Source organism: Dipodomys spectabilis, unplaced genomic scaffold (genome assembly GCF_019054845.1).
Source record: "Dipodomys spectabilis isolate Male_0828 unplaced genomic scaffold, ASM1905484v1 ptg000297l, whole genome shotgun sequence".
NCBI lineage: Eukaryota > Metazoa > Chordata > Mammalia > Rodentia > Heteromyidae > Dipodomys > Dipodomys spectabilis.
The window spans coordinates 4,413,232-4,436,552 of NW_024870974.1; the positions used below are offsets into that span (position 1 = coordinate 4,413,232).

Here is a 23,321-nt window from a genome sequence, read left to right on the forward strand (position 1 = left end):
ATAGGTTCAAAAACATTCTTCAGGTCCGTGTAAATGGATACAAGACTTAATCTTTTATCTGTTGTCAATCCATCCTTTCTTCCAACATTTCCTGAGCATCTTCTGTGTTGTCATAGGTAGTAAGTGGCTAGAAGAGGGATGACCAATCACCCTCAGCTCTCTGAGTGTGATCATATATATATTCTGCTTTTGCTGGTTCTTATTCAAAGTATATCCTTGAGTCTAAGTCCAATCCCAATCTTCTTTCATAATGAGATCATGATTATTCTGGGCACAAGCACCGTGATGCAGGTTCTGTTGGGCTAAAGCAGGGAACACAGGTGGTTGCTGTTTACCTGTGATGTGTATGTGTGAAGTCATAGGTGAATAGGAAAGTCACTTGACAATCACAACATGGAGGAACATCAAAGATAATGAGTAGAGTTACTGGGACAAAACTGGATTTGCAAAATTAAAGACAACAGAGATGCAGGGAGTCCAGTTAAGGAAGACAGCCAAAAAATTTCAAGGACATTACTACAAGAGATGTAAGATAAGAGGTAGGCTAGACATAGTAGAATTCTAGAGATGAAGACCCACAACTTGCAGCTCCTTTCCTGTGTTTTTACATCACTTTTTTCTTAGGTGTACCAGGTGTATTTGAAGGAGAGGAAGGAAACACTTGCCTATCTTTTTACCCTCTTCCTTTCAACATTGGCCCATCTGTTCTCTGTACTTGGTACAGATGCTATTTTGGTAAGGATATTCTGTCACTGAAGTTGGAAGAATGACTTTACATTGAACCTTTATCAACCGGATGATGTGTCAGTCATTTCTTGTGCAATATGCCCGTGCTATCTACATTTCTTTGAATTGCTTTGGGAAGCTCCTCATGTCCTATCATTAGACCTGTTGTCAAGGTGTCTTAACCTCTCATCTCATTTGAAACCAAATCTATAAAATATATGCTCTGGTTTATTCCAACATCAGATTAGATAACGTTCTTTTTTTAAACTATTTTTATGTATTTTGCAATTATAGGCATTAGAGATGGAACTCAGTGGTCGAACATTTGTCTAGTGTGTAAGAGGCCCTGGATTCTGTCCCAAGCACTGAAAAGATGCATTTTCAATTACACTTGGCTCTTAAAGTTTTTAACCTAGTGTTGTCACTCTGAAAGGAGTGGGCACATGAGGCTTTTATATCTGAAATGTACTCTTATGTCTGAGATGTGCTCAGAACTTACAAATTCTATAGTGCAAAGTTGATTGATATTACACAAAACATATAACATGTATATAGTGGCTCCATGCCTCTTTTGGTATAACTTACGAAATTATAATTTCATGATGATTTGTTATTATCAGTTGCCCAAAAGTCACATGTCTCTGAAAACCACTTATATAATACATTACTTATTCTAAAGAATTGCCTTTTATATTGGATATTAATTAAATCCACCCACACGTAGCTTTGCATAAGCACATTTTAAAGTAAAAAACTTGATATGTACCAAGTTTTGTAAACTAATTTCTTTTAAATGTCCTAGTTGTTTATTTCCACAAAATATTTTTAGAATGAATTTTTCTAGAGTGTGAAATTTTATACCCCATCCTTGTTTTACAAGAAATATGGTTACATACAATTTATAAAAGGTATTATTTCACTTCGTTGTGGAAACTTGAAGCACTTCACATTTATTATTTTCATGTATCACTCCATTACTCCATGAACCAGTTTGCAGATAGGGAAACTATAGTAGAGTGAAGAAAGATGTCTTGCTTCCACAGGAGTTCAAGTGGAGCTAAAACCAGGCCATTTACTCATATACCTGATTCTATTACCAGCAGGTACTACTGATGGGGGTTCTTCACTGTCTCTGTTTGAACACTTTTGGTTTATTCCCACTTCTTCAGCAAATTTTCACTTCTGCCATTTATTTCCCAAGGCCACTTTCCTGTGTATCTGATTTAGATTATGAATCCAGTTAGTACGAATCTATTCTACATTCTATTGATAATCTTAACTCACTGCAACAAATACTAAATATCAAAAGCTTAGCTTTTAATGTCATTACTTCCTGAAGGACAGAAAGGATTAAAACATCAGTTGGCCTGGTTTCAATCATATTAGCATGGGCCCATAAGGATTCTGTGAATCATAAAATGAATTCACATCCAGTCATTGCTGTGCCAAGGAACTAAAAAGTACCTGGTCCAAATGGACTTTTAAAAATGATAGATGATTTTATGCTTACTGATGTAAATTCATGGTGAGATCCATATATATATTTATTAATCATTTACCAGGCACAGACAATGTTCTAAGAGCTTAAAAATGAATTATGTTTTGAATGGATTAAAATTTGTTTTTTTTCCCCCTAAAACAGACAGTTAAACACTCTCCTAAGCCAAATAAATATGTAGTAATTCAATCTTATGAAATATAAAAATTAAAGTTTAGTGTTTACATTCACAATTTAGTTTGTTGCTTTACAAAAGTCTTCATTACAGAATATACTTCAGAAAGAAAATTTCTATTGTATTTAATTAACTACTAGGTTTTAAAGATTGTAGTACCTTCATCTTTGTTATTTTTGCCCAAGATGACATATTTTTGTTCAGAGTCTTTTGTGGTTCCATGTGAATTTTAGGATTGTGTTTTCTGCTTCTGTGAAAAAAGTCTTTGGATTTTTGATGGAAATCTCCAAGTCACTTTGATAGAACAGCTATTTCAACAATTCCTTCCAGTCTATCTTTCCATTTACTTGTCTTCCTCCCTCCCTCCCTCCCTGTTCCCCTCCCTCCCTCTCTCCCTTCCTTCATCTTCCTTCCTTCCTCCCTCTTCCTTCCTTCCTTCTTCCCTCCCTCCCTCTCTCCCTCCTTTCTTCTTCCTTTCTTTCCTTCCTTCCTTCCTTCCTTTCTTTCCTTCTTTCTTTCTTTCCAAGCATGATGTTGGAGTCACTTGTGATATGCTTTTTGGTATTTTTCTAATACTGATACCGAATCAACAAGTTTGGGATGAGTGCCTCAGTAAGAGAAGCTTTCCATTTTAATCACAAAGCAACTTGACGATAAAACACAAGTTTAGATTCAGCCACATGTAAAAATTAGAGCATCAATAAAAGTTAGAGCATCAATATAATCAATATTGCACAGTGTATACTATACAAAGAATTAAATGGTTTATGTCACAGATTTAACTGGGAAAAAGTACTTATTAAAGAGATGAGTGATAAGTTCCTTATTTGGGCATTGGTGGCTCAGGCCTATAATCCTAGCTACTCAGGAGGCTGAGATCTAAGGATTGTGGTTCAAAGCCAGCCTGGGCAAGGAAAGTTGGTGAGACTCATCTCCAATTAACTACCAGAAAACTGGAAGTGGCGCTGTGGCTCAAGCGGTAGAGTGCTAGCCTTGAGCTGAAGAGCTGAGGGACAGTGCCCAAACAGAGTTCAAGCCTCACAACCAACCAAAAACAAACAAAATAGTCCCAAATGATTGTGGGAAAGTTATATTGTTCTTTTTTTAATGCAAGACAACTAGTAGTTCACAGGCCACTTCAGCTTTCCTCCTTAACCCGCCCTTTGCTCATGTTATTATGTATGCCTGACATGGCTGTGCTTTCCTCATTTTGATGAAATAGTAGCAGTTTTTCAAGTCCCAGATCAAAGGGACATTCTCTGTAGAGTTTTTTTTAAATAACTTTTTATTGAGATTAAGTGATTACATAAATGACACAAATTTCACAGTACTGTAGGATAGTGATAGTTAAAGTCAAAAACACATTTTAACCTTCACAAGGCAAATTGTCATTATCTTGGTCTATAAAGTTTGTGAATTCTATAAGTTTTGACAATATAGCTATTTCTTCCACATTGGGTGATATGTACATTTCTTTCCTTTTGCCTAGTGTTACTGTTCCCTCTTTCCCTTGCATTCCCTCCCTCCCATCGCTGCCCTTGAGTTGCTTAGTTCATTTTTATCAATGTCCAGTGCAGCTGATGGGCCCCTCTGTTGTATTTTTCCCCTGTTTCCCTCTGATTCTATGCCCTCCTCCTAGCTTCCCTCAGATGTGAATTTTAAGTTTGTATTTTCTACTTCTATGAACAAAGGTGTTTGGAATTTTGATAGAAATCTCTAAGTCACTATGATAGAACAGCTATTTCAACAATTCTTTTCAATCTGTGAACATTTGATATATTTCCATTTATTTGTGTTTCTTTCATTATTGTCTGACGGGTTTTAAGAGCTTTTCAAATCTACTATAAAACAACCCTAATTAAACCAGAACATTTCTGGCATAAAATGCGACACATATACAACAGAGCAGAATAGAGAGCCTAGAAGTAAACCCACACATTTTGGTCAGTTGATTTTCAACAAAGATGCTAAGAACTAATTATGGACAAAGGAGAACAGGAGGCCTTTTATACCACTGGTGGAAATTTGATTATCATGGTCATTATAGAAAATGATATGGAAATACATAAAAAATATTAAAACTACCAAATTACCCAGAAACCCATGACTAGATCTATACCCAAAGGAATAAAAATCAGAATGTCAAAGAAACATTTTTTTACTCATGTTCCTTATAGCAGTATTCACAATAGCCAAGACATTTAGTCAACTTCAGTGCCTGTCCTGAAGTGGATAAAAATGGTGTATAAATGGTATATAAGTGGATATAAGTATATAAGTGGATAAAAATGGTATATTATTCAGACTTCAAAAAGAATGAAACCCTGTCATTTGTTACCATGTGGATGAACCTAGGCATAATATTAATTAAAAGAAATCAGGCACAGAAAGCAAATACTGCATGGTTTCTCTTATATGTAGAGTATAAAGAAGTCAACTTGTACACAGAGTGAAGCGATGATTGCCGGAGGAAGGGGATGGAAAGCCTTGGGGAGATGTTCATCAAGGACATAAAAGTTTGGTTAGAAAAAAGGCCTAAGCTCAAGAGATCTACTGTTCAAATGGCTGCAGATAATTGAAACATGTTTTGGACTTGAAAATTGCTGAGAGTAGATTTTAACTGTTCTCACCACACGCGCAGAAATGTAAGTATGTGAGATAATGCATGTTTTCAATTGCTTGATTTAGCCATTTCAGAATGTATGCATTTACTAAAAACATTGTGTTTTCTACCATTAATATATGCAGCTTTTACATGTCAATTGTAAAAATCATTTTTAAAGTACTGAATTTATAGTGAACATATGCAAAATTTCCCAAGTATAAATGTCTAAGTAAAATTAATCATACTTATAAAACTACAAAGACTATAAGCAAAGACTATAATCATTAATATAGAATTACTTTGTATTCCATAGGTACCTCACAAAGCACTCCTTGAATTTTGTCACCCTTCAGGTGGCAAAAACCCTGCAGGTTCAGAATGGGTTCAATTTGAAGTCTCTACATTTTGTCATGTAACTCAATCTAACAGAACTGTGGTCCCATCTACGCTTGTTTAGGTAACACCTGGACATATTTCCCAAATTAGATCATCCCATTATCAGTGCCCAGTTGTTCAAAGCTCAATAATATTGTGAATGTAAAAAGCAAAGTGAGAGTGGAAGAAAGCTGCAAATGCATAGCATACATATTTAAAAATAGACACCCAATGGAGACTTGTAAAATGGAAATATTGGGTCTGACTTTATTTTTTTGTGGCGAATCTGAGAAGTAGACTGCTGGGAGACAGAAATTGCATCAAGTAAAAAAAAGGATGTTGGCAGAAAGTCCTAGCAGCCACTGGGCTTGGCTAATTATCTAATTACTGTGGCATTTACTCAGATAGTTGACTTCTAGATTACAAAGCTTTGCAGGGTAAACTAGCCATTATTTCATCAGGGTTTGCCAAACTGCTGATTTATTTGTATGTGTGAAATTTCCCTCTGTGAGACTAGTTTCTAAGCTGGCTAATTGAGTCAAACTACAAGTTGAATCAATAACACAGCTAGACAGCAGGTCTTCTAACTAATCATGTAGCTAAGTAGCTAAGTCATCTGATAGCTGCCCCAAACGCATTCAGGCTAGAAGATATTAATGTGGGTAGACCTACAAAGATGTAACCCCCCTTTGCAGAAAGGTTGGGGCTCTGGGAGAAACCTCAACATGTGTAGGAGGATGGGCAGAGCCAACAGAGTCAAAGAAAGGCTAGAAGAGAGCCTGTGATCAAATTTGAAAAGTCCATGAATTAAGAGGTTTATTTTGACTAGTAATACAAAAGTAAAGATCATATATTTAATATTCTTCAATGAAAAGTAAGTCATTAGACCAGGGTCTTTCTGTCTTTGTCTGTTTGCCTGCCTTTGATCAGGGGACATACATCCTTTCATACTTGGAATTTATGGAAGATGCTCAGAGTACAAACTACATCCATATAGTACGATGCCATGGGGAATGGGCTTGTTCATTCTGTGATACCTTCAGAAATTCTTTTAAAAAATATTGAATAACCTTTGAGTCCTAATGTCAAAATACAAGAAAAAGAAAAAGAAAAGTAATTTGGACACTGTTTAGACCAACCAGTGAAGTGCTGAACTGATGTTATAATACATATATATATATATATATATATATATATATTCAGATTTAGAGCATATAATAGTATTCCTAAGATTTTAACAGACTAACCATATCCTTCAGGTCTAATGGCTGAGGGAAACTACTGATAAATGATAGGAATGAACTGACTCAACACCTAATCATTTCTTCCATTGAACAGCAAAAAAAAAACCTTCTTGGATATGCTGAAATGTTTATTTTTGGTAAAGGGCGGAAAAAAAACTTTTACAAAATAAAAAAGTACTTGAGAAAGTTAGTTTAGGAATTGAAGAGGAATGAGAATGAGCTTGGATTTAAAAAAAAAAAGATATGGCTTCATTTGTAATTCTTTTATCTGCATCTTTTTCAATAGGAGCCCAATCTAAGACAGATTAAGACATTCAAGTCATGCAGTTTTACTGAGGAAGATCATTCAAGGCAAAGAAAACAGCAAGAGCAAAGGGCTTGTAACAGCAGTATTGATGTGTGCAAGGAACAGTGAGAAGACCAGAAGGCAGACATAGATGAGTCAGATCCCACATGAGAGATCATCTAGGATCTTACAGGTTATCATAAAGAACAGGGATTTATTTATTAAAGTTCTGGAGGGTAGGAAGTCTAAAGGTATGGGACTAGCATAAATGCCTAAATGCAAATCCAAACTGTTTTAAATGTCAATCTGTCATGTGGGATTTAAAGCAATGGGATCTGATCTTATCCCAACGTAGTGAATGTAAACACAGCCAGTCTGAGCCCTGAACTAGTTGGTATTCAGAGAGATGAGAATCAACCATTAAAGGGGGACGGAGAAGAGGCAGCCAGAATGTAGAAAGAAAGATGCAGTATATGGAGCTCTGAAAGACAAAAGGAAGTGTTTCTTTCATATTCTGCTAATAGGTAAGACAAATTAAGTGCTTCCTTCTGCTAATGTTGAAAGCAGTTATTTGCTTTATAATTAGCAAAACCAATCATGAATTGCCTTGCGGATAATTTCTACCATCATGAAATATATTGGCAATTATTATTTGTGCTTCTATATGTTTATGAGTCATTTTCTTGACCAGATTATAAACTTCTAGGGCAGAACAGTGGCATAAACTTCCTTTCTTCTCACAGAGAACTCAGCAGCAGGCATTGTAGACAATTTGCATATTCAATAAAATATCACACTCCTCATGAAATATAGGCCAGTTAATCTGTCCAAAAATGATTTGTCTCTTCCATGAATTCCAATTGCACTTATTATCTGCACTTAGCAACTATTGCTTTACATTATAATCTATCTTTTCATAGTTAAGAGAGGTTTTGCATCTCTAACAAGAAATTCTATAGGACCTAAAATAATTAGATTATATAATCATTAACCTTGTATGTAGCTAAACTATTTACATGCTAATAATGGATATATTTTTTCCAACAGATGATTTTTTTCTGACCTGCTAGATATTTTTTGTTGCTTTGGTTTTGGAGGCATTGGGGTTTGAACTCAGATCTTCACAGTTGCTAGGCACATACTCTTACCACTGAGCCCTACTATTGTTGGTTACTTTTTGAAATAAGGTCTTGTTTCTTACCTAGGCTTGTGCCTGAGCATGATCCACGTATGTTGGGCTTCGGGTCTAGCTAGAATTCAATTGCCAAAGACAATTGAATACTTATAATATTCAAGGGCCATACAAAATTATTAACTTAAAAACTAACCTGCGCTATTTGGTCAAACATTTGATTAACTCGCCACTAATGTGATGCCTAGACTGCTTCCTTTTGGTAAAGCTGGTGATGATAGCTGGTATTGATGCTGCTGCTACTCATAGCTCCTTTTCTAAGTTTGCCCCTGTCTTGAGTGTAATTGATTCTTTGGTAAGTTTGAAAAGAACTCAGAGTAGTGAAGTTGTTCCTAACATAAATGCATATTTCAGTTCATGTCTATGTCACTGGAAGCCATGTATAACACTACATGAGGTAAAGACTTGTTTGTGAGACTTGCTTTTTATGAGAATCTTTTTTTTTTAAATTTTATTTTATTTTATTTGAGAACATACTGTACAGAGGGGTTACAATTACATGGGCAGGATAATGCATACATTTCTTACCAAGCATTGCAGCCTCCTCCTTTGTTTACCCTTCACGTCCCTTCCCAGCCTCCCCCCACCCCCCACCCAATCCTTCTCCCCTCCCCCCCCACACCAACATTGTAAAGCTGGTTTTGACATGACATTTTGTACTTCTCATTGTTGCAACAGGTCCACCTGAATCCTTAAACGACTTGTTTGTCCCCGTCTCCTCCACATGTTATACTGACATCAAATATAGTAAGTTGTGGAAAGCACAACTCACAGGAATAATATGGTTTACTTTCCTACTGTGAATGGACCAACGCCTTCTGTGACACTTGAATATGCTTGTGAATGTGTGAAACTAATGGAGGCATTTGTTAAAAGACTTTAGGCAGTAGAAAAATCAGGAAATGGAACTAAGTATCTTTGCTATACTATCCAGTGTGGCACAGGAAGATGTGTCTGATAACCTACAACAAGAAATCATTCAGTGACAAGGCAAGGATGAATGGAAAGCTAGGTAAAACCATCTCCCCAGTGCTTGAATTCTATAAACGCTGAAATCATTCCCTGAATGGAAATGACTAGTTGGGCAGTATTTGTTAACATGTGATGCTTGTCTCATCACAAATCAAAGAGAATAATTGCTAATCTACAAAATCCTTTAGTGTTTTTTTTCAGTATCTTCTGCTAAGTCAGTGATCTTCTTGACAAGTTCACCTTCTGAAACCAGTTTTCTTTATCCAGTGCTAACAATTTTGCTGCGGCCATCATGCATTCATTCACTAACTCCACTCTACACAAAGCATCAGCTCCCTTATTCTCCACACTGCTTGTGTGAATATGTTTGCTCTGTTGCAAGGCCTTAGGGAAAGCAGTTTGTGATTTAAGAGCACTGATTTCCATTGTTCTACTGATGGTCATATGAAGAGCATTTGACTTCTAAATTCATCGAGTTTAGCATATTTCGTGCTGTAATGATGCTCCAAACTGGCTTTTGTTTTTGTTATTACTGCTACCACAACACCACAAATTAGGCATACAGTTTTGTGTTTGACTTCACCACCACCACCAACAATAAAATTGTCCATGTCTCTTGTGAGACTAGCACTCTGCATCAACTTTTTATTCGTAGATGTAGGATTTGTATGATGTCACATCATTTAAGTTTTCATCACTATCCAGTATGATATGTCAGTAGCAATGTGATTATTTTGCCTTGATGAGCATTCTAATCTTGCATCTTAGATTTGAAACATATCCAGTATTCATATTTCCTTAATCTTCATCTGAGCTTCAGTTTTTGCAAGGATTGTTGATGGTTCATACAAATAAAGTTGATATTGGAGTTATCACTGGTATCAACAAAGCGATCAACAACATCATCTTTCATCATTGGAGGCAAGGGCCTCAGTGCCTGGAGGAATCATCTCATCTCTACATCACTGGCGTTTCACCACACTGTGTTAACACTTTCACAACACAGATACTCACAGCCTGCCTCATGCTGGCTGTCCTCTGAGTCACCATCTAGGCAGATGGTCTTTGGGAAGTTGATGGGAAATATATGTGTCTTTCCTGTCATATTCTTGTATGTATTTTGTCTTAGATGTAACTTGTTCATCCTTTACATTTTATAATTCCATCTCTAAAATGACTAGCAAAAAAGCAGGAATAGTGGTATGATTCAGATGGCAGAGCACAAGCTGATTAAACCAACCAAGCAAACAAGCCAAGTCCTGAATTCAAGCCCTACTATGGCCATTTATTTTTCACGTAGAACACTGCTGTATCACTTTCAGACTCTGCTAACTCTAAACTCAATATCTGACACCAAACTGTATGTCATCCAGGGTGACAAAACTAGAGTATTCTCCTTGGGGGAAATGGAAAAGTAAGCAAAGCCCCAGTGGAGCAATACCATATCTAAGAGAGGCCATTTATGTATGAGTATTAACAACTGCTATATCATGTTCTGTGTAGTTACCATTTGTTAATTTGACATTTCACCACTATTATTTTCTCCAACTTTACTAGTAAATTTCACAAAGCAAGGAGAACCTTACTGAGGTTTATTCTTCTTTGTTTTATTTTTTAAACATGACTTCCAGTATCTGACCTTATCATGGAGGAGCAATGGCCCTGACTACATAATAAATGCTGGAATTCCACTCAGAGTTTTGTCGTTGTTATGTCAAATAAGGTAAGCCCTTCTGCTTCCTCCTGAAGAAACTTTGAGGAGATTTTGACATATTCTTTCTTAGTTTTGACAAAACTAAAAATGCTGTGATTCCCCATAGAAAAGAAAATGATTTGATGTGTGAAAAAAGCATGGAGCTCAAACCTGGCCATGGAGATCATAGAATTCTTCATTGTGATGTGATGTTATGATTAATAGATATCTGTATCAATATTTAAAGTAGACTGGCAGCAAGAATATAAACCTTTAAAGTCAGTGTATAAGCTCAGAAAAACTAGTATAAAGCAGAATATGTAATTCAAATTTATTTCAAGTCATTGATCCAGTATATCAATTATAGTTAGTTGCAATTGCTTTGCTTTTTCTTGGGCTTTTATCTAATATAGCAGCCTTTTGATTTCTGGGATCTTCATGTTATCATTCTGGATTAGAACTCAATGTTCACTAATACCTTGAGGTCTTGTGGCTGAGGAGTTTGACCTCAAGGGCTGCTGGAGTCTGCAGTGGGAAAGACTCAATGGAGAAGATGAGAAGGGGAAATGCGTAGCTGGCCTTGCCCTCTGTTTTATAGTATGGAGGGATTTCTGATAGTTTGATCATATCATGAAAGAAGGACCAGATACATAGGAGATTATTATGCATAATAAAATTTCTTCCAAACAACCTAATATACACTCTGATGCCAAAAATGTCATTGCTACATCTCTGAGTCCAAACTACTGAGTACCACTGTTGAATTATCCTTTCTCCCTCGATTCTGTGTCCCCCCTTATCTGAATTCAAAAATAAACAGAGAATTAGAAAGTTAAAGAGAGTGAAAGAGACAAAAGGCAAGAGAATTTCATACTTTCATATAAAATTGTATATATTTAGAAGGATAATTCAGTTAAAGAAATGGAAGAAGGTGAGAAAATAAGGGCATTATCTTTTGAAATTTTTCATTTTGAAATAATTGTAGATTCATATGCAGTTGTAAAAAATTATACAGAGACAAGCTTTATGCCATTTCCCTATTTCCTCCAATAGTAGCATCTTGCAAAACAATAGTACTTGTATATTGGGTGTTGATATGGGGGTAAAATATGTTATGAGGAAAACATGGTCATTGTACAAATAAGATCCATCTACAAGGGGCTGGGAAGTTGGCTCAGTGGTAGAGCGCTTGCCTTGCATGCCTGAGGCCCTGGGTTCGATTCCTCAGCACCACATAAGCAAAAAGAAAAAAGCCGGAAGTGGTGCTGTGGCTCAAGTGGTGGAGTGCTAGCCTTGAGCTGAAGAGCTGAGGGACAGCGCCCAGGCCCAGAGTTCAGGCCCCACGACCGGACCCAAAACAAACAAACAAACAAACAAAGATCCATCTACAAGAAATCAGCTTAGTGATTTCATTTACTTTAGAGCAGTCTCTTAGTTTAAACCTGGTTAATGAAAGAGACTACATTTTAGAAAGCAGTTGACTTTAAGAAAGCAATAATCACTGGGCGCTGGTGGCTACTGGCTATGATCCTAGCTACTCAAGAGACTGAGAACTGAGACAGAAAAAATCCATGAGACGCTTATTTCTAATTAATCACAGAAAAGCCAGAAGTGGCACTGTGGTAGAGCATCAGCCTTGAGCAAAACAGCTCAGGGACAGCACCCAGGCCCAGAGTTCAAACCCCAGCACATGTAAGGGAAAAAAAAGCTGTAGCTAGTCAAGTCTACCAAGAAGGAATATATTTTAGGTCTAGACTACAAATTTTTAAATTGTGAAAGTAAAATTATGAAGCATCTCTTTCTTTTATATTCTCAGGGTCTGCCCTACTCATTTTGTGATAGAATTAATATAATACCAGTAAATTTAATATATGTCACACAGAACAATTGTTCTCTGCTGTCAAGACATTGAAACAACCTGCCATTAGCCTAGATATTTGTATTAGCACTGAGCACTGTGGTATATTGAGTATCTGAAATTTAGAGAAAGCATCAATATTATTCTCCTCAAATGTAATGGTCCCTTAATAGGTGACAGAAAATATTTTGCATGTAAATTAATGTGGTGTATTTATGGTTGAAAATAAATTATGTAAATACATTATTGGCAAAGAAAAGTTCCAAATGGTTCCAATCACAGAAAATATTTCATTATTTGTATGTATGTCTAGATAAGCCCAAATTTTTTTTATAGCTCTTAGTTCTGAGTAGCAGAACTATAAGTGATTTGTTTCTTTTTATATTAATTTTCCAATTACAAAACTGTTGCCATATAGTATTCCCACATTTTAACTGGAAATTCTGAGTTTTGTTGATCTGAAATTATAGGATCCTTTAAAATTATTTTCCAGAACCTACAATTATTTTAAGCATAATGCACACAATTAGGCTACAGATCCAAAATAAGTACACATAACTTTCTTGTTACATAAATAAAATCTAAGTGTATATTCTAACATACATACTTATAAAAAGGATATTCTTGGAAAGGTGTCAAGAAACTGGTAATGCAGCTTGTTTCTAGGGGAGGAAACAGTAACAGAAGGACTCTGTAGCTCCCTTGAGATCTTTGATACTTTCCTTCTATATGAGTTTTAGGAGTTGAAAGAAAAAAATACATACTAAATTCCTCTAATTCTGATTTTCTTTCCCCTTTGTCTTCTCCTTATACATAAAACCTAATCCATTGCCGGATTTGCATGCTCTGGTTTGATTTATTTTGATTCACTGCCAAAACACACAGTCTCTCTTATTTGTATAGTAAATGACTAAAACTCATTTCTCCACCAAATACTTCAACACAGAATGCTGTGGGTACTTTGTCCATCTTTGCAATACTCATCTCACAATACTTCTGCTTTTAGTTAGGTAAAAGCCAGTTTGTAGAGAAGCACTACAGTGGAGACAATGCTGGTTATCATGATGATCACAACACTGTTGCTACTCAAGTCTGGATCTAATCATTCATTTGGGCACTGTGGACTCAGAGGAGTTAACTAAAACTAGTGCTTTTCTCAGCTTTCAACTTCCATCATCTAGTCCTCACTTACATAAAAAGGCCTTGTATTTATAGGGAGTGGTTTAAATTTCAGTTTACATAAAGAAAAGTTGAAGGATCAGATGGCTTCTGAATATCTCCTCCCAGCCTAACATATACATGTGAAATATTTACTTATGTTGCTTCAGGTTTAAGCTAAGTGGTTTACCTCAGGTTCAATTAAGATAGTGCCCATGGTGACCTGAAAACCGTTTCTGTTAATTTATATATCTGGACACTAACTGATAACAGGTGGGTAGTGTGCATAGCCTGGCAGTTAGAAGGCAGTTATTGAGAAGGTGAAGGAGGTATTGGAGAAATGATGAGGTAGTGAGCTGGTGGCACAATTAACTACCCCAGGACTTATACAAATATTTGTAAGTTATATAAGTTTCCAATCATTCTTTACTTAATCAAAGCTTAGACCTTTAAGAAAGATTAAATGAGAATACTGTGAAAGTTCTTGGAAGAGAATTTGACCATAGTAAGTAATCAATAAAACATCATTCATCATAACTGCTATGAAGTCTTCTATGAAGACCCTCATGCCTGATTTGTTGCTCTTCTTTGTACATGGTCTTAAAACTCAAATACCAATGACTTTGATATCTGGGATACTGTCAGCTATCCTGGTATCTCCTAATTTATATGCCAGATTGATGCTCTAACAGTTCAAGAAGGGTTATATATGGAGAAACACAAACACTGCTTCTGAATGTTGTGCATACTGAAAGAGAGAATTTTAATAACTGGTAGTAAACTGTAACTCTAGTGCTAAGAATCGGTGCCAATCATGTATGAAATACTTAATAAAATGATTGAGGAATGGATGTGTGAAATAACTCCATATCCTATTTAGGATATAGAAGAAAAAAAATGTGAAAAACAAAAACAAACTCAAATTTGCAGCTACCTGTTTGTTCCTCAGGGGCTGAACCACTTCCCTAAGGCACAGCTCCAAATCGTTGACGTAGTCCTTTTCTGTCTGGATCAGCTCCTTGATGATTTTTGCCCTTTTTGCCATCATCTTCCTCATCTGATGCTCTTCTTCGGGAGTTGAGAGCTCAGCCGCAGAACACTCAGTTTGTGGGGTCATCTTTTCTAGTAAATAAAAACATTTCTATTAAATGAAAACCCCTACTTAGAGCTCTCTTCCTTTCAATACAAATAATGTGAATAGTTGGTAGCAAGGAGAAAGCTTTAGCAAAGAACAAGCTGTTCTAACAAGTCATTATGTGATCAGCATATCATGGCTTCTTTTTTTAAATTAACAAGTTTTTTTTATTGTGAAAATACCGTACAGAGGGTTTACAATTGCATGAGCAAGGTAATGAGTACATTTCTTATCAAGCATTGTTGCCCACTCCTTTGTTTCCCCTACCATCCCTGCCTTCCCATCTCTCCCCACCCCTACCCTGCCAAAGTTGTAAAGTTCATTTTTCGATATAACGTCTTGTACATTTCATTGTTGCAATGGGTCCACCTGTATCCCTATTAAAACAATTTGTTTTTTCCCTTCCCCTCCACAAATTATACCAACGTCAAATACAGTGAAAAAGGGGTTATACCATGGGAGAAGGACATACAAAGCAATAAAGAAATCATCTTATAAATATGTTAGAAACAATAGCAAGAAAGAAAAAACATTTGAGTCCTTATCTTGGGGTTCATTTCGTCTAACATCAACTTATCTGACTGTTTCTGCTTGTCCCAGACATATACTAGCTATTGCAAATAAGGGAAACCATGGGACCTATGTTTCTTTGGACCTGGCTTACTTCACTTAAGATAATTTTTTCCAAGTCTTTTCATTTCCTAACAAATGACGCAGTGTCATTCTTTCTGATGGAGGCATAGAATTCCATTGTGTGTGTGTGTGTGTGTTTGTATATGTGTGTGTGTGTGTGTGTGTGTGTGTGTGTGTGTGTGTGTGTGTGTGGTATATATTCCACATTTTCTTGATCCATTCATCTACTGAGGGGCACCTGGGTTGGTTCCATATCTTAGCTATGGTAAATAATGCTGCAATAAACATAGTTGTGCTGGTAGCTTTAGTGTGGTCTTGTTTGTGGTCATTTGGATAAATGCCCAAAAGTGGGATTGCTGGGTCATAGGGGAGCTCTATGTGGAGTCTTTTGAGGAACCTCCACACTGCTTTCCAAAGTGGTTGAACAAGTTTACACACCCACCAGCAATGCAGTAAGGTTCCTTTCTGTCCACATCCCCTCCAGCATCTGTTGTTATTAGAGTTCTTGATTATAGCCATTCTAGCTGGGGTGAGGTGGAAGCCATAGCAATCAAAACAGCTTGGTACTGGCACAATAACAGACCTCAGGACCAATGGAATAGAATTGAAAACCCAGAAATGAACCCACAGACCTATAGCCATCTAATCTTTGATAAGGGAGCTAAAAAAATAGAATGGAAGAAAGACAGCCTCTTCAGTAAATGGTGCTGGAAAAATTGGTTAATCACTTGTAGAAAACTAAAGCTAGATCCTTATATATCACCCTGCACCAGAATCAACTCCAAATGGATTAAAGACCATGGAGTCAAAGCAGACACTCTGAAAACATTACAGGATGGAATCGGAGAAACCCTAGGTCTCCTTGGCGCAGGCTGAAATTTTCTTAAAAGAGACCCAGAAACAAGACAAATCAAAGAAAGGTTGGACGAATGGGATTACATTAATTGCATGGCAATTCTGCATGGCAAAGGACATAGGTAGCAAGATCAATAGTAATCAATAGCGGATTGGAAGATCTTCACTAGCCATATAACGGACAAGGGTATCATATCTAAAATATATCTGGAACTCAAAAAATTAAATCCCCCAACAACAAATCTTCAAAGAAACAACTGCCCAATAATTAAGTGGGCTAAAGACTTAGAGAAACTTCTCTGAAGAGGAAAAAGAATGGCCAACAGACACATGAAGAAATGCTCAACCTCCCGAGCCATAAAAGAATGCAAATCAAAACAACATTGAGATACCACCTCACCCAAGTTAGAATGGTTATCATGGCTTCTTTAAAACATCCCTTTCTAGATCCCTAGTCTTTAAAGTAGGCCTTCAGCCTGTATAAAAATACAGTTCAGAACTTCTAGACATGTTTGCTTTTGAATTAAAGGAAGATTTTAATTAAGGAAAGTCCTTTCCAATTTTGCTTGTCCCTGTTAGTAAAATTAATTATCCCTCACTATCAATGGGTAATACTCAGACAATGAAATGAAAAACTATCACACATGATTGTGGGGTTTTCTTTTAATTCACAAAGTGAGTCAGTGTAGACTAACTAAATTTAATTATGATTTTTTTCCTGGCTCATCTCCAATATTAGGTGTATCTTATTATTTCAAAATTATTGAACTATGAGCCCAAGAGTTTTAGTTAAAAATTGTAGTACTAAGGAGATGTTGATGGTTTTCTATGAAGTATTAAGGTAAGAAAACTATGTAGTTGGGCTGTGAAGGTGGCTCAGTGGTAGAGCGCTTGCCTTGCATGCATGAGGCCCTGGGTTCGATTCCTCAGCACCACATAAGCAGAAAAAAAAAGCCAGAAGTGGCACTGTGGCTCAAGTAGTAGAGTGCTAGCTTTGAGCTGAAGAGCTGAGGGACAGCGCTCAGGCCTAGAGTTCAGGCCCCATGACTGGACACCCCCCCCCAAAAAAAGAAAAGAAAACTATGTAGTTTCAAGTGCCTAAAGCACTGTAAAAATATGAAAGCTACCAAAAACTATATTATCAATGCAGAAAATAAACCAAGAAATCAGCAAGTGTGTGTGTGTATAAATAAACTTGCTTCAAGCTTGAAGCTTAATTTCCATATTAGTCTCCTCAGTTGCATAAACAATTTTGTTTCATTTAACATTAATACAATTCTAGTAGCTAATAGGTAGGACATCTTCAATGTTGACACTTCTGAGAATGTAGAACTCTACAAAAGGTTCTGTACAGGATCCACAGGCGGAAAAATACAGGTCACAGTGTATGCAAAAGGAAGTAAAGGGAGGTGTACTTTTGGCGACTCCACAAAGCAAGTTAAAAGGTGAAATGTTTACCAGGGGAGTTAATGATTCCGTGTAAAGAGGTTGACCCAAGAATGTGAACAGACACTTTGAGAAGTAATAAGCTTGTCTCTTCCGGCTCCACTAATTTTAGGAGTTCAAGCAAAATCTTAGCAATCAAACATCTGTGGAAAATGCAACAGTGAATTATACTAGATCAAATGTTGGACAACCAAGACTTTTAGAAAGAAGGAGAGAAAAAATCTAGCTGTAGTTCCTGTACACTAGTTCCTCGTGTACAGGCTGAAGCTGCTATATGTAGGGTAAGTGTGAGGTGAGTACAATGTCAGTTGACCACCTCGAGGCTGCTTTTACTTTAGAAACATCCTTTGTCTACTGGGGCCATGGCTGCCCACAAGGAGCAATGTAGACTGTTGACCATGTAGGCTTCCTCTTGCTCCACAGGCCCCTCAGTACTGTCAGTCAGCGTTTTCAGACCTCACTCCCTGGTAAACATCCTTTTTAGAGCGAAAAGTCTTGGCAAAGCACATTGTGTACAGAGCCTGGGCTTAGAGTTCTCACTCCTGCTCAGTATCAACCCCTACATAGCTGTGAGGAGGAGGCCAAACACTGTCAGCCATGGGCTCAGAGTGGTGTCTCTACAATAAACATCTGGCTATAGGACTCATGCCTTTTCTGGGAGAATGGGAACACTGATCATTGTTTCTATCCTTGCTCAAGCTCTCTGGTACTTAAACTTCCCACTTGGTCCATATTGACCCTACCCCATCTGTGGCCATTTTCACCCACTTTGGCATGGCATCCCAGGCTTAATGAGCCATGAGTGTTCCTTGTTTTCATGTCCTCAGAATATCTGAGTCTCAAACACTAGGTTTTCTCTTAAGATGACACCTGGCTAAAGCACTTAGAGTGGCAGGAACCCCAAAATGTCTCCATTCTCCAATGCCAACCTGCTATGCAGGAATAATCATTACCACACCAAATCTGTAATACATGTGGGAAGTTTGGGCTTACCCCATGGCTAGGTCTGCTAAGTCAGCCACCAGGGCCAACTGGTTTACCTTCTTGTTGTGCCTTTTATTTCTTCTCTCCCAGGAAAGCCCAGGTTGGAGATATAGTATAGACTATTTCCTACTTTTCCTCTGTCCTGTCCCTTTTTTGTTATTCCTGATGCTCTTTCACTCTTACTCTCCTTCCAACATAATGTCTGTTACCATGACACTTCTTATTTACAGAGTCAAATGGAGATAGCTTTTAATCTGTCATCTTGCTCTACCTCTCTACATGGGTATTTTAATAAAAAATTTCTTACATGTTCTATTACTTCCCAGAAACTTGTCTAAAATGATGTATTGAAATAAAGTTTCAATCAGCCAAGATACTCAACTTCAGAAACTTGTCCTTTCTGGTATAAAAAACCTTCTCTGACCATCCAGATTTGAGCAACATTATGAGATATATTTGTTTGCACTTTTGACTCAAGTTTATTGCAGGAACAAAGACTTGTCTTGCGTCATTTTATGATCATATCTCTAAACACTTCATATGTTTGCATTTCTTAAACCAACAAACTATGCAATGTATTGTAGACACCAAGTTTTATTTTTATAATATCCTTCTCTGTCTTTAAATTCTTTTACCTTTTAGTTAAACCACATTTGTACATATAAAAATATTTGTAGAATAATATTGCCAGTCAATATCACTGTAGTCAGCAATCAGCAACAACAGACCTTCATTTCTGGATATAGAAAAAAAAAAGATGCTAATTATAAGGGGGAGAAAAAAAAGAAAAATGCAACTTTAGGAATGAATGTCTTCCAGTAGTTTCCAATAGGTGGAAGAGATCATATTAAAAAAAATGAAATTGAAATTAAAAAACAGGATATTTAAGTTGTTGTAACCAAAATGTACCACTGCATATGAAAGCACTACTACTATGTAGTTTCTTACTCTCTTCTCACCCTTTATTTCTTTCAACTCCGACTTTATTTTCTAGAAGTAATGAATTTTCACTACTTTACCAAATTTTGTTGGTAATATCTATGGTGATTCCTACCCAACCAAGTGTGGTTGAAGAAGTTTGCTGTGGCTTGGAGGAAGATTATCATTGTTGTTGTTGTTGTTGTGTGTGTGTGTGTGTGTGTGTGTGTGTGTGTGTGTGTTTATTTGTTTTTGAAGTGATGGAATTCTCAGGAGTTCATGCTTGCTCAACTGCCTCCGTGCTTAACTGGTACTCTACCACTTGAACCTCACCTCCAACCCTATTTTTTGTCAGTTTTATGGAGGTAAGTCTTGTGGATTTTTCCTCCTATGCTGGTTTAAAACTGGCTTAATTGAGATCCTCCTCACTTCTGCCTCCAGAGTTTCTAGGATTACAAGAGTGAGCCACCAGTGCCTGGCAAGGATGCTCAGATTTAAGATCAGTGCTGCCATTCGGAGCAATCAGATTATGGTAGACACAGCATTATATTTTCTTCATCTGTAAGCAATAAATGAAAATCATCAGTTTTATCATGAAGACATACAGAAGTATGTGGAAGTTCCTTGGCATCTTCAAAATAATACAATTTTTGAGTATTTCTGTAAGCAAGGGAATCTTCTATAAAGACAGTCTCCAACATACATAGTTCAACTTATTGAGTATTACGTGAGAGCATGCTCTCCAACCTGTTTTTCACTCTCAGTAGAGTATTTCAAATAAGATATTCACATTATAAAATAGGCTTTCAGTTAGATTATTTTGCTCAATTGTAGACTAATATAAAAGTTCTGAGAAAATTTAAGGTAAGCTAGGCTAAACTATAATATCTGTAGGTTAGTTGTATTAATTGCTACTTTCTCTTATTACATATTCAATTGATGATGAATTTATTTGGGATAGAACTCAAAAATGAAGGAGCATCTGTACTTTGAAACTTTTCCACCATCTAAAACAGTCATCCCATTGTTTTATTCTTACCAACTTGTCAAGAAAAATGCGTGCCCCTAAAGTGAATAGAAAGCTGTGTTCGTTGGGATAGCTTCTGTAGAGGAAAGTCAGAACAGAGGTTGGGATTTAAAGTCCTGAGCAGCTTGCTTAGATTTGGCAGATGTGTGACAAGTACTCTGCTCTTTTACAGAAATGAAAAAGCATCCACAAGTAAAGGATAGCTAGGTTTTGTTTACAATTAGTTGTTTTGTTTTTTCTTTTTGTCAGTCATGGGGCTGGAACTCTGGGCCTGGGCGCTGTCCCTCAGCTCTTCAGCTCAAGGCTAGTGCTCTACCATTTGAGCCACAGAATGACTTCTGGTTTTTTGGTGGTTAATTGGAGATGAGAATTTCATAGGCATTCCTGCCCGGGATGGCTTTGAACAGCAATCCTCAGATTTCAGCCTCCTGAGTAGCTAGGATTACAAGCCTGAGCCAGGGGCACCCGGCTATCTTTTTTTTTTTTTTTTTAAACTTTGCTGCTGCTGTAACATTTTTTTTCTATTTGGGGGTGAACCTAAGAAGAGATGATTGCTTTATTTTTCTTAAATTGTAAAATTTGTAATTATAAGAGACAACTGAATAGACTCTGTTGCCAGATCATAAGGGTTCAAACTCTGCCTCTACCATTTAGTACATCTATTCACTTGAGCAATTTATTTAATTCTATGGATTTCCTCATCTGAAAATTAAGTTCAATGGTATTAAAACCTTGTAGTATTGTTTTGAAGATTGAGTGAGTTAAGTTTTATGAAACATTTGCAAGAGTGCTGTATTACAGCATCTACGATGCTTGCTATTATTAGTAAATAACATCCTTATTTATTATAATAGAATTTCATTGCATGACTAGCTATTTATAGTTCAGTGTTTTATCTTCCCAAAATATTTCCAGGTACATACAAACACAGAATTATAGCTATTTTTATTTATCTGATTAAAATATTGTATATGCATTGTGAAATACTACAATTAAACTCTCTGAAACAATGAGCATACAATAAAAATAAATGATAGTAATATAAAAGAGATTGTGTACAAAGTGTAGGTACTAGTTGGGCGTGGTAGAAGGTGAATGCAGAGGGTGAAAGAGGAGAAATATGGAAAAATACTTTAGCTTATATGTGTGAAAATAGTGCACTAAAGCTTGTTGAAATTAGTTTTAGAAGCAGAGGTTGGGAAGAAAGGATGAGGGAGAATGATGGAGGAAATATGTCTAATCGAGGTATAATGTATGCATTTATACACATTTCAAAAGGAGATCCTCTGTACAACTAAATGATGTTATTAACGATGTTAAAATAAAAATTACCTCATATATGTGTTTTTCCGCATCTTGATCTTCACTTTTAACTGTATGTAAATGGGAATCTTTTGTGTTTATACATGCGTATGTCTTACTGCTTATCATAGTGGTATTAGCTGTGTTTCACACTGATATTTCCTGTCCAAGATTTATTTTCTATGTTTTTCATAAGCTAAACCTTGAATAGACCAAAACAAAACAAAAACCAAGAAAAAAAAACCCTCTAGGACTCTTTTTAAAGAACAGTTGGGAAAAGTCTCAGGGAAGGAAATTTACTCAGTAAAAAAAATGCTTCAAAAGGAGAGACATCAATAAGAATAATCTATCTCAATGTTAGCACTTGGTGGTGAGAGGTGAGAGGTTCTTAGTTATTTGGAGACACTGGCTGGCTCGTATATAAGTTATAGATCTAAGCTGGGTGCTGGTGGCTCATGCCTGTAATCCTAGCTACTCAGGAGGCTGAGATCTGAGGATCGCGGTTCAAAGCCAGCCCTGGCAGGAAAGACCGTGAGATTCCTATGTCCAATAAAGCCCTAGAAAACTGGAAGTGGCACTGTAAAGTGTAGATTGCTTGCCTTGAGCTGAAGAGCTGAGGGACAGCACCCAGGCCCAGAGTTCAAACCCCATGACCGACCAAAAAAAAAAAAGAAAAGAAAAAAAAGTTACAGATCTAAATTAGTTGAATATTTAACAGAGAATAATGAAAGGCCTATCTAGAGCCTGAAACTGTTCTAGAAGTTTAGGATGCAGGAGTTTAATTGTCAATAAATCCTTTCCTTCATGGAGCTTAACTTGTAGTGGGCGGAGAGCACACAGAGTTGAAATATGCTTTGTAGAATGCTAAAAGCTGATGAGTGGTATAGGGAAAAAATTAAGGTTTTGAGGGCTATTAAGAATTGCCTGCTGCTGGGCACTGGTGGCTCATGCCTGTAATCCTAGCTACTAAAGAGGCTGAGACTTAAGGATCACAGTCCAAAGCCAGCCCAGGCAGGAAAATCCATGAGACTCTTATCTCCAATAAACCACTCAGAAAACCAGAAGTGGTGCTGTGACTCAAGTGGTAGAGCACTAGCCTTGAGCTGAAGAGCTGAGGGACAGCGCCTAGGCCCAGAGTTCAAGCCCCACAACTGATGTATGAATTTTAAATTAAAGTACATGGAAGGTCTAAAGTTGAGGAAAGACTTGATGGGTAAAGGAGTCAGGGTAAGTGGTTTC

At 36.8% G+C, this 23,321-nt stretch overlaps 1 protein-coding gene across 1 annotated transcript in view; it reads right to left on the reverse strand.

Annotated features, from left to right (window-relative positions):
• Nucleotides 1–23,321, reverse strand: part of Arhgef38 (Rho guanine nucleotide exchange factor 38) — a 90,377-nt gene that overhangs the window by 50,217 nt on the left and 16,839 nt on the right. Inside the window, exon 2 of the mRNA XM_042701809.1 lies at nucleotides 14,717–14,904. Within this exon, the coding sequence (XP_042557743.1) occupies nucleotides 14,717–14,904 (188 nt within the window). The remainder of the gene's footprint in view (nucleotides 1–14,716; nucleotides 14,905–23,321) is intronic.